Source organism: Nicotiana attenuata, chromosome 9, assembly GCF_001879085.1.
Source record: "Nicotiana attenuata strain UT chromosome 9, NIATTr2, whole genome shotgun sequence".
Lineage (NCBI taxonomy): Eukaryota > Viridiplantae > Streptophyta > Magnoliopsida > Solanales > Solanaceae > Nicotiana > Nicotiana attenuata.
Genome location: NC_031997.1, coordinates 27,376,234 through 27,388,778, shown reverse-complemented (window position 1 = coordinate 27,388,778; position 12,545 = coordinate 27,376,234). Strand labels below are relative to the sequence as shown.

Below are 12,545 nucleotides of genomic sequence, written 5' to 3'. Positions count from 1 at the left end.
TAATCGTCTGTTCATAACAAGAACAAATCGACTAACGGGTGTTTTGAGTTCACCCACAACTCTCAAGACCCAAAGATGCAAAAGGGGAAATAGGGACTAGGCTTCATATTTCAGATCCAAGATTCGAAGCGTTTGACTATGATTTGAGGGAAATCAGATACATATTGGGTGTGAGGGGATCAAAGCGGTTGTATGGTGTTAATTTGGGACTGGCTGGGTAAACTAGGGTTTTGGGATCCTATTTCGATCTAAAATTCGAAGAGTATTGGGGTGATTCGAAGAAAATGGATTGGGGATTCGGAATGGGGAAGGTGAGGGGAGTCCATGGTGTAAGTTTGGAAGGGATTGGCCACCGTCCGCCGCCGTGGGCGATTTCCGGCGGGCGGAGGACGGTGGTGTATGGATGGTCGTCTGAGAGATGAAGGAGATGAGTGAGGGGGGGGGGGGGGTAGGGTGTTTCGGACAGTTATATGTAAACGAACCCAAGCTTCAGGGCCGTTAGATCGAGTAACCTCGACGGCTACGATCTAATGGCTACAACGACGTCGTTTGATTGGGGCATGAGACGGACCGGGTTGGGGAAACTTAGGCTGGGCTCGACCGGTCTTAAGGGGGGAACGGTTTGGGCTGGAACTTTGATTCAAAACTGGCCCAGTTTTCCTCTTCTTTTCATTTTAATCCCCTTTCACCTTCAAAAAAATATTTTCTTCTTTTCTTTTTCTCTTTCCTCTAATATAATTCCTAAAATTAAATCTTAGGGACTAATTAACTCAATAATGTCACTAGTTACACCTAAATGATAGTTAACTCAATTAATTAGAAACAAGTTAAAGAAAACTACTTCAAAATAAAAGCTAAAATTAAAAGTGCCAGTTACACTATTTTTTTTTTTTTTTCATTTTCATAAAATAACTAATTTGCTAATTAATCCTAAAATGCGAAGTTAAATCCTAAATGCAAATGCAACGTATTTTTTGTATTTTTATGAGTTAAAATGCACAAACAAATACAAACAATTAACAGAAAATGCCACGAAAATCCACAAAATTGAAAATAATGAAAAGAAATTATTTTGTTTGAAATTATGGGAGTAATTCATATAGGGAAAAAATCACGTGCTCACAGTCACTACCTCGTCGAGGTTAGGCTAGGTACTTACCAGCACATGGGGTCGGTTGTGCTGATACTACACTCTGCACTCTTTTGTGCAGATCCCAGTGCTATTGACTTCAGACCGTAGGTTGGAGGCTATTTTCAGTTCACGCGGAGATCCAAGGTAGACCTGCAGGCGTCCGCAGGCCCTGACGTCTCCTCTATCCTTATTTCCTGTTTCATTTTCCTTATATTCAGAAATAGTGTATTGATATTTTCTTCAGACTTTGTATGTAGTAAATCTTAGACCGTCTGTGATACTGTGACACCAGTTCTGGGTAGTCGAGGTTCAAACAGTTGTATTGGATATTCATGTTCAGATAACTTATGGCTACTTTCTTCCGCTTATGTTAAATTCCGCTGTTTAAATGTTATTATTATTATTAAAATTGCTAATGAATATAAAATGAGTAAAAATGGTAAATTGTGAAATTAATTGGCTTGCCTAGCTCGTACTAGTAGGCGCCATCAGGACTCCCGAGGGTGGGAATCCGGATCGTGACAAGTTGGTATCAGAGCTCTTGGTTACATGGGTCTCACAGTTCACAGACAAGCTTAGTAGAGTCTGAGGGATCGGTACGCTGATGTCTATATTTATCCCAGAGGCTTTAGAGTTAGGAAAATTTCACATCTTTTCTCTCCTGTCGTGCGTTTTGGTTTCTCAATGACTGATTGAATTTCTATTCTGTTCTCTTGCAGATGTCGAGAATGCGCGCTTCCTCATCCGCTGACCAGCAGCCCGAGCCCCTAGCTACAGCTCCCACGAGGGTAGAAGGCGAGGCCAAGGCCGTGCTAGAGGCCGAGGTAGGGTCAGAGCTCAGCCCCGAGCAGCAGCAGCAGCGGCAGAGCCTCAGGTTGACGTTGATGATGAGGTTCCGGCCCCAGCAGTTCTGGTGGGCCCAGCTCAGGTCCCAGAGGGGTTTTTTGCCACCCCAGTTCTTCAGGATGCTCTGGTCCATNATGCAGGATGGCAAGGTCATTGCCTATGCTTCGCGGCAGTTGAAGATTCATGAGAAGAACTATCCGGTTCATGATTTGGAGTTAGTAGCCATTGTCCACGCATTGAAGATCTGGAGGCATTATCTGTATGGCATGGCATGTGAGGTGTTCACGGATCACAAGAGTCTGCAGTATTTGTTCAAGCAAAAGGAGTTGAATTTGAGGTAGAGGAGGTGGTTGGAGTTGTTGAAAGACTATGATATCACCATCTTATATCATCCGGGAAAGGCCAATGTGGTAGCCGATGCTTTGAGTAGGAAGTCAACCAGTATGGGCAATCTTGCTTATATTCCAGTCGGTGAGAGACCGCTTGCTTTAGATGTTCAGGCTTTGGCCAATCAGTTCGTGAGGTTGGATATTTCTGAGCCCAGCCGTGTGTTAGCTTGCACAGTCGCTCGTTCTTCATTACTAGAGCGTATCCGAGATCGGTAGTATGACGATTCCCATTTGTGTGTCCTTAGAGACACGGTGCAGCACGGAGGTGCCAAGCAAGTTACCTTAGGTGATGATGGAGTTTTGAGATTGCAGGGTCGAGTTTGTGTGCCTAATGTGGATGGTCTTCGAGAGTTGATTTTTGAGGAGGCCCACAGCTCCCTGTACTCTATTCATCCAGGCGCCGCAAAGATGTATCAGGACTTGCGGCAGCATTATTGGTGGCGGAGAATGAAGAAGGATATCGTTGCATATGTGGCTCGGTGTTTGAATTGTCAGCAGGTTAAGTACGAGCATCAGAGGCCCGGTGGTTCATTTAAGAGGATTGAGCTTCCCGAGTGGAAGTGAGAGCGTATCACTATGGACTTCGTTACTGGACTCCCACGGACTCAGAAGAAGTTCGATGCAGTGTAGGTCATTGTTGATAGGCTGACCAAGTCAGCACATTTCATTCCTGTGGCAGCCTCATATTTTTTCGAGACGTTAGCTGAGATCTATATCCGGGAGATTGTTCGTCTTCATGGTGTGCCCGTGTCTATCATTTTGGACCGAGGTATGCAGTTTACCTCACATTTCTAGAGAGCAGTTCAGCGAGAGTTGGGCATACGGGTTGAGTTGAGCACAGCCTTTCATCCTCAGACGGACGGGCAGTCCGAGCGGACTATTCATATTTTGGAGGATATGCTCCGAGCTTGTGTCATTGACTTTGGAGGCTCGTGGGATCAGTTTTTGCCTTTAGCAGAGTTTGCCTACAACAACAGCTACCGGTCGAGTATTCAGATGGCTCCCTATGAGGCATTATGTGGTAGACGGTGTCGGTCTCCAATTGGATGGTTTGAACCGGGAGAGGCTCGGTTGTTGGGTACGGATCTGGTTCAGGATGCCTTGGACAAGGTCAGGATTATTCAAGATAGGCTTCGTACAGCTCAGTCCAGGCAAAAGAGCTATGCCGACCGCAAGGTTCGTGATTTGGCATTCATGGTCGGTGAGCGGGTAATGCTTCGAGTGTCGCCTATGAATGGCGTGATGAGTTTTGGGAAGAAGGGCAAGCTTAGCCCTAGGTTCATTAGCCCGTTTGAGATGCTTGATCGAGTGGGAGAGGTGGCTTATAGACTTGCATTGCCGCCGAGCTTGTCAGCCGTGCATCCAGTGTTTCATGTGTCCATGCTTCGGAAATATCACGGCGATCCATCCCACGTGTTAGATTTCAGCACTGTCCAGTTGGACAAGGACTTGTCTTATGAGGAGGAGCCGGTAGCTATTCTAGACCGGCAGGTTCGTCAGTTGAGATCGAAGAGCTTTCCTTCTGTTCGTGTTCAGTGGAGAGGTCTGTCTGCTGAGGCATCGACCTGGGAGTCCGAGTCTGATATGCAGAGCCGTTATCCCCATCTTTTTCCCGACTCAGGTACTTCCTTCTTCTATCCGTTCGAGGACAAACGCTTGTTTTAGAGGTGGAGAATATGATGACCCAAAAGGTCATCACTTGCTTTTAAATAGAATTCTCTGTTCCGAGGCCTTAAAAACCTCTTATAGCATCGCCTCGATTTGCGGGCGCAGTGCGGGCGCGTAACCGGAAAGCTTAAATGAGAAAATCTATGAAAAATGATAAATTTTGACTATAAAATGAATTAATTTGACTTCGATCAACGTTTTGGGTAAACGGACACAGACCCGTGATGTGATGGTCCCAGAGGGTTCGTAGGAAAATATGGGACTTAGGCGTATGCCCGGAATCGAATTCCGAGGTCCCAAGCCCGAGAAATAAAATTTTTTAAAGAAAAATGTTTTCTGAAATTGTTTAAAGGATTTGGAAATGAATTTTGATCAGAACATGTTGGTATCGGGCCAGTATTTTGGTTATGGCGCCCGGTACAGGTCTTATATGTGGATTAAGATAATTCTGTGAAGTTTGGTAAGAAACGGAATCCGTTTGACGTGATTCAAGCCTTAATTGCAATATTTGATGTTTTAAGAAGTTTGAAATATTTCATTGATTTTGAGGTTTAATTCGTTGTTAACGATGTTAGTTTAGCGATTTGATTGCACGGATAAGTTCGTATGATGTTTTTGAGTTAGTACGTATGTTTAGTTTGGAGCCCTGAGGGCTCGGGTGAGTTTCGGATGTGTTTTGGAAGGTTTTTGGAACTCAAAAGTTGCAGGTTTTTCCAGTTCTAGTGTGCTGATACTTTCTTCTTCGCGTTCGCGGGATGACCCTCGCGAACGCGATGTGTTATTTATGCTGAAGGAAAATGCCTTCTATGCGAACGCGTAGCCTAGGTGGCGAACGTGAAGCGTTGGGGGGGGGGGGGTCTTCCCTTCACGGACGCGGTCCTGGCAACGCGAATACGAACGCTAATTGAGCCTGGGCAGGGGAAGGGTATTAAACCTACACGAACGTGACCTCATGGACGCAAACGCGGAGGCTCGAGGGGGTCACTTCTCCGCGAATGCGAAGGCCTAGCAGGCCTAACCCATCGCGAACGCGATGAACCTGTCGCGAATGCGATGAACAATTTCGCCCAGTTATTCTAAGTTTCAAAAACATAACACATTACGGGATTTTAATTATTTCTCACAAACTTCATCTTCTCCACACCTCTTGGGCGATTTTTGAAGAACTCCTTCACCATAACCTCTTGGGTAAGTAATCTTTGACTTGTTTTCTTCCATTTTTATCAACACCCACTAGATTTCTAGGCCTAAAACATGAGATTAAGGGTAGAAAATTAGGGATTGGGTAGAGTTAGGGCATTTTGATTATTTGGAAATCTGACCTCGTTTTGGGGTCGGATTTAAAAACAAATTATATATTCGGGCTCGTGGGTGAATGGGTGATCGGGTTTTGGTCCGAACTTCGTTTTTCGACCAAGCGGGCCCGGGGTCAATTTTTGACTTCTTGGGAAAAATGATTAGAAAGCTATAATTAAGTATTGGGATTGGATTGTTTAGCATATATTGATGTTATTAAGTCGATTATGTATAGATACAATTGATTTGGAGCCAAATTCGAAAAGAAAGGCGGTGTTTGAGGATTGAGCTGGCCGTGGAAGTTCGAGGTAAGTGTTTGGTCTAACCTTAGCTTGAGGGATTAGGAGTTGAGTCATATTTGTTAAGTGTTAATTGTTGAGTACAACGTATAGGCATGGTAACGAGTATCTATATGTTGGTGTCTATCATGCCCGTGAGTCTTTACAATGTGATCTTCATGACTTCGTTGTATCTTTCATGCCTTGGTGATAGTTTCTATATGTTGTATAAAGTTTGTGGAGGGAATTGTGACTTATGAACATTGAGGACCGTTGGCTCAAGTTATGTAACGATGTTGTGAAAGTGTAAGTGATAATTGAACCTCTAGAGCATTGGCTCGAGTTATGAAGTGAATTGTGAAGTAAAAGTGAGAAAGAAAAGAAGTTATCATGTGGACACCCTTGCCGGGTTATTGTTGATTTAGTTGTTATCTCCCTTGACTGGATGTTGATATTATTGATGTTGTTCCTTTGCCGGGATTTATTTTTTAAAGTGTTGTTCCCTTGCCGGGATCTTTATCGCAATTTCATTTATTCCCTTGCCCTATTGTTTGTGATTGTTGTTTCGGTGAGGAAGAGCTTTAAAGCACGAAGGGTGATGCCGTGCATTGTTTGTATTGTGAGGAAAGAGTATAAAGCACGAAGGGTGATGCCATGTATTATTGTGAGGAAAGAGTGTAAAGCACGAAGGGTGATGTCGTGCCGCACAATGTACCATTCTGTGCCGATTTTATTGATTACATGGTGAGGAAAGAGAGTAAAAGCACAAAGGGTGATGCCGTGCACACTTTTATTATATGATTGCTTTGGTGATGACGAGAGTAAAAGCACGAAGGGTGATGCCGTGCATTTATTGAATTCTTATTTGTTGATATCTGAGTTATGTTATTTCTTTCGTTTATTTGATGTCTTTCTATTCGGAATTGCTATCTCACCCACATCATGCAACCCTCCCATTTTGACTGGTTATTTCTGTGTCTCTTTTTCCACTGTACATATATTTGAACTGCACAGGTTTATGTGGTAGTCTGGTCTAGCCTCGTCACTACCTCGCCGAGGTTAGGCTAGGCACTTACCAGCACGTGGGGTCGGTTGTGCTGATACTACACTCTGCACTCTTTTGTGTAGATCCCAGTGCTGTTGACTTTGGACCGTAGGTTGGAGGCTATTTTCAGTTCACGCGGAGATCCAAGGTAGACCTGCAGGCGTCCACAGGCCCTGGCGTCTCCTCTATCCTTATTTCCTGTTTCATTTTCCTTATATTCAGAAACAGTGTGTTGATATTTTCTTCAGACTTTGTATGTAGTAAATCTTAGACCGTCTGTGATACTGTGACACCGGTTCTGGGTAGTCGAGGTTCAAACAGTTGTATTGGATATTCATGTTCAGATAGCTTATGGCTACTTTCTTCCACCTATGTTAAATTCCGCTGTTTAAATGTTATTATTATTATTATTAAAAAATGCGAATGAATATAAAATGAGTAAAAAGGATAAATTGTGAAATTAATTGGCTTGCCTAGCTCATACTAGTAGGCGCCATCACGACTCCCGAGGGTGGGAATCCAGGTCGTGACAATAGTCCAACCACAAAGGAGACTGAATCCAGCAATGCAAGAAGTTGTCAAGAAAGAAGTGGTAAAACTTCTAGCGGCAGGTATCATTTATCCAATATATAGCCCTTGGGTAAGTCCTGTACAGATAGTACCAAATATAGGAGGTATGACTGTAATAAAAAATAAAAATAATGAACTCATACCTACTAGAACAGTCACAGGATGGAGAGTCTGTATTGATTACAGACGACTTAATGATGCCACGAGGAAAGATCATTTTCCTTTGTCTTTTATTGACCAAATGCTTGAAAGAATTGCAGGCCGTAGTTTTTATTGTTTTCTAGATGGATATTCTGGGTATAATCAGATACCAATTGCTCCAGAAGATCAAGAGAAAACCACATTCACATGGCCCCAAGGTACGTATGCTTACCGAAGAATGTCATTTGGACTAAGCAATGCTCCTGCTACATTTCAGTGTTGCATGTCTGCAATTTTCTCAGATATGACTAAAAAGTTTCTTGAAATATTTATGGATGATTTCACATTTTTTGGTAAGACATTTGAAGATTGTCTCTATCATTTAACTTTGGTGCTTAAAAGATGTGAAAAGACAAATTTAGTTCTTAATTGGGAACAATATCATTTCATTGTAACAGAGGGAATTGTTTTAGGACATAAACTCATTGCTAAAGGAATAGAAGTTGATAAGACTAAAATTATTCTTATAGCAGGATTGCCCCCTCCCACCGCTGTTAAAGGTATTAGAAGTTTCTTAGGGCATGCAGGTTTTTACAGAAGGTTTATAAAAGACTTTTCAAAAATTTCAAAACCTCTGACTAACCTACTGATGAAAGATATGAAGTTTGAATTTTCAGATGACTGCAAAAAAGTATTTGAGTTTCTCAAAGAACAATTGACTAATGCTCCAATTGTTATCTCTCCTGATTGGAGCCAGCCATTTGAAATAATGTGTGATGCAAGTGATATAGCAGTAGGAGCAATATTGGGACAAAAGAAAAATAAGATCTTTAGACCCATATACTATGCCAACAGAACCCTCAATGAAGCTCAAATGAATTATGCAACAACCGAGAAAGAGTTATTGGCAGTAGTGTTTGCATTTGACAAATTTCGTTCTTATTTGATAGGAACACAGGTTACAGTGTTCACCGATCATGCAGCCTTAAAGTATCTATTAGCAAAGAAAGACGCTAGACCTAGATTGCTACGATGGATACTCCTTTTGCAAGAATTTGATCTCGAAATAAAAGATAAAAAAGGTTCAGAAAATCAGGTAGCTGATCATTTGTCGCGTTTAGAGAATCCTCCTACTGAAATACTAGATATCCAAGAGGAATTTCCTGATGAGCATATCTTTTCAGTCGCGACAGTTGTAAATAAACCTCCTTGGTTTGCTGATATTGCCAATTATTTAGCGGGAGGGTGGATTCCAAAATATTTTTCTTACGATCAAAGAAAAAAGCTTAAAAAAGAGGCAAGACATTATTACTGGGAAGATCCTTATTTGTTTAAATTTTGTGCAAATGACATAATCAGGAGATATGTACCTGAAATAGAAATGAACAATATTTTAAGTCATTGCCATGATGGAGCTGTAGGAGGTCACTATGGATGAAGACAGATAGTAGCTAAAGTACTTGAAGCTGGATTTTTTTTGGCCTACTTTATTCAAAGATGCAAGAAATTATGTTGCCACTTGCGTCAAATGCCAGAGAAGCGGTAACATTTCAAAAAGGGATGAGATGCCTCTTAACTCTATCCTTGTTTGTGAAACATTTGATGTTTGGGGCATTGATTTTATGGGTCCTTTTCCTCCTTCAAACGGCTGTGAATATATTTTGGTAGCTGTTGACTATGTTTCAAAATGGGTAGAAGCAATTGCTATTAGAAAAAATGATGCACATATTGTTTGTGCTTTTCTCAAGAAAAATATTTTTTCTAGATTTGGAACTCCACGAGTTATAATAAGTGATCAAGGAACTCATTTTATAAATAGACAATTCGCTAGTTTGTTGTCAAGATATGGAGTAACTCATAAAACAGGAACTCCATATCATGCTAAAACAAGCGGGCAAGTTGAAGTATCCAACAGAGATTTAAAAAGAATTTTAGAAAAAACTGTTGGTTCTTCTCGAAAAGATTGGTCTTTAAAGTTAGATGATAGACTAGTTTTCGGAAAAGCTTGTCATTTACTTGTGGAATTAGAACATAAAGCATATTGGGCTATAAAATTGTTGAATCTAAACTTGCCAGATGCAGGTAAAAATCATCTATTGCAGCTTGATGAGTTGGAAGAATTCAGACTTACATCATACGACAATGCTAAATTGTATAAGGAAAAGACAAAATATGGCATGACAAGCTCATCCGCCATAAAGATTTTAAAGTTGGAGATCAAGTTCTGTTGTACAATAGCCGATTGAGATTATTCCCAGGAAAGTTTAAGTCAAGCTGGACAGGACCGTACATTATAACAGAAGTAACCTCCTATGGTGCCATTGAAATACAACGTACTGATGGGGGAGATAAATTCAAAGTAAACGGTCATCGTTCGAAGCCTTATATCAGCAGATTCTTCGACAAACAGGCCTCAACAATCATTTTTGCCTAATTTTTAAAATAAGTCGAGCTGGTAACGTTAAACTCAGAACTATTTTCTTCCCCTCTCTTTAATCTTTAAAGTGATTGTTAGTAGTAACATATAATATTTCCTTTTTAGTAAATATATATAATAAAATTAGTTTTTTTTATTATATAAAAAAGGTAAAATAATAATAATAATAATTGCATGTTTATATTCTATAATATATATGTGTGTATGCAGTATGTATTAATATATTTTTCCATGATAAAGAAGCACTTTCATGATTGAGACAATGAAAGTTTTCTCCTATCATGAAAAAGAATATTTTCTTTGTCATAATCTTGTCTTTATTATATGAGAGAAACCTTGAGAAGCCAAGAAAAAGGAAATGAGGCCAGAATCGAAAAAAAATCAGTGAAGCTCCTTTATCTCCTTTTACTTTTAATTCATTTGTCATGAGGACATGACATTATTTAAGCTTGGGGGTAGAGGAATATGTTTGTGATATATATGTGTTTCTTTTAAGTTTTTTTCCGGTTAAATATAAAAAATGTAGATTTTACAACTAAAAAATGTGTTTTTAGTAAAATTATAAAATTTAAAAAAAAAATTAAAAACAAAACTGAAAAAATGTTTAGTTGCCTTATTCTTAAGGCAACTTATTTCAATACTTCCATGGATTTCTTGTTCAGTTCTTTGCCATGGTCATAATTTTTTTGAACTGAACATTTTTTTTAGGACTTTTAGTTGTTTTAACTTGTTTTGGTAAATAAGTTGGCTAAACTTGATTTGACTTGAAAAGCATGAGATTTAGAAAAGATGAATTTGATTAAGTATCATTCATGGGTTTTAAGATTGCTTTTCTAAGCTCATACTTACTTATTGGTGATTGAAATCATAGTTTTCGTTAGCCCAAGTGTATAGTGTTGTTAGCTTATATTGTCTAGTTCTCCTGCTTATCTGGAAATCTAGAACTTGCCTTGAATGTGGATTGAGGCGAAATTCTAGGTAGATCTTTGAGTTAAGAAATGAACGTGGGCCTTCTTGTTGAGCCATAACCTAAATTGACCTACCTTGATGATTTTTATCCCTAGTTAGCCTAGTTGAGCTTAAATAAATTATCTCTTATTTTGTTGATCACCAAGCTTTAACCCTTAGCCTGTTTGTTGTTATGACTTGTTCTTTGTTCACCCAATTCCCTTTTGGGCACTTTAAGAGTTGATCTGAATGTAAAAATCTAGGCGTGAGGTGTAATTGTAAAAATAATTGGTGAAAGAATAATTGTTTGAGGTTGTCAATCTTTTGAGATGTTGCCATAAGAACTGAAAAAGATAGTTGCTTCTGAAATTCTTAAAAAAAAAAAGGAGATGATAGCAACAAAGAAATGTCGGCATCTCTGTAAAAAAAATGTGAAAGGGATGAAACAAAATAGAGGTTATTGTTTAAATCATAGCAAAGACAATTGTGCTTAAGTGATAAAATAAAGTGTAGTGCCCATAGGGAATTTTAAGTCACTATTATCCATATGTATCATACCTATCCCTAAACCTACATTACAACCTGTCAAAAGTCCTACATGATCTCGACTCAAAGACTCCTACATTAGTGGAGAACCACATGATAGTCAAGCATATGGAAATTTCCAGTAGCTTGAGGTACTTCTTTGTTGAGAGTGAGTGAATTTTTCTATCTATGCCCTTCTTTGTTCTACATCTATATATTGTGTGATATATGGGCATCTCTCTTCATTTGGTGAGACACACTAGGGATTAGGAAATATTATGATTTCAGTTCTCAATAGGTGAATATGAGTACGGTTAAAAGTTGTATGAACTTGTGAATTGGTCTTAGTTACTTTTTCTTTGGCAAAAGGTCTCATGATTTTGGTTAAATTGTTTAGCTGATATGTTTAGTTATTTTATTTGCTCGAGGACGAGCAAATATTTAAGTGTGGGAGAATTTGATAAAACAAAATTTCATATATAAATTAAGCTGTTATTTGATTTTTAGATACTAATATTTTAATTTTCTTTGCAGGAAATATCATAATTTAATAAGAAAATTCATAGTTCATCAATGAAGGAGATATCAGACAAGAAATGTTCAAATACTGAATTATCCAAAGAAAGATTGTATAAACGTGATCTACCATGACAAAGGATAACCGACTCACAACCGGCTACAACAAACTATAACCGATCCATAACTAACTTACAACAGAATATCATAACCAAGCATAACAAGGCCACAACCAACCATGGCAAGTTCATATCCAGAAGTGAATTGAAAACTTTATCATGGCTTGCCTATAAAAAGAGGCATCATTCGTGAAATGAAAGAGGAGGAGAGCGAAAAAGAAATCTTAGAAGTGTAATATTGTGCAGAAAGTTTTTCCTTTCTCTTTGTTCTTTAGTTTCGCTTCTTTTTCATCTTTTAGCCATTACTCTGGCTTCATTTCTGTTCTGAATAAATTGTAGTATTGGAAATTACTCTAGTTCCTGTTTTTAATTAAATAGGAGAAATTATTCTCTTGAAATATTTCTTTCTATTTTCTTATTTAATGGGCAAGATTATTTCCGTTGTCGGTATTGTCTTTAATATGGAGTAACTTTTCTTGTGTTGGGAAAATGACGGATCTTAATATTTTTATATAATAGTAGATATTATTCTTCAATTTCACATGCTTGAGCTGAAGCTTTTTATTTAAATTTTATCTGCTTTATAGTTGGGTGTTATTTAATTTGTTAACATCTATCTATTTTGTACTACATAT

General features: G+C 39.1%; 1 protein-coding gene across 1 annotated transcript; it reads left to right on the top strand.

Moving 5' to 3' along the window:
* Positions 285 to 9,611, top strand: LOC109232610. Its single transcript, XM_019398370.1, has 6 exons — positions 285 to 392; positions 1,852 to 1,956; positions 7,643 to 7,718; positions 7,824 to 7,925; positions 8,043 to 8,789; positions 8,863 to 9,611. The coding sequence occupies exons 1-6, from the start codon at positions 285 to 287 to the stop codon at positions 9,609 to 9,611; spliced, it is 1,887 nt and encodes a 628-aa protein (XP_019253915.1).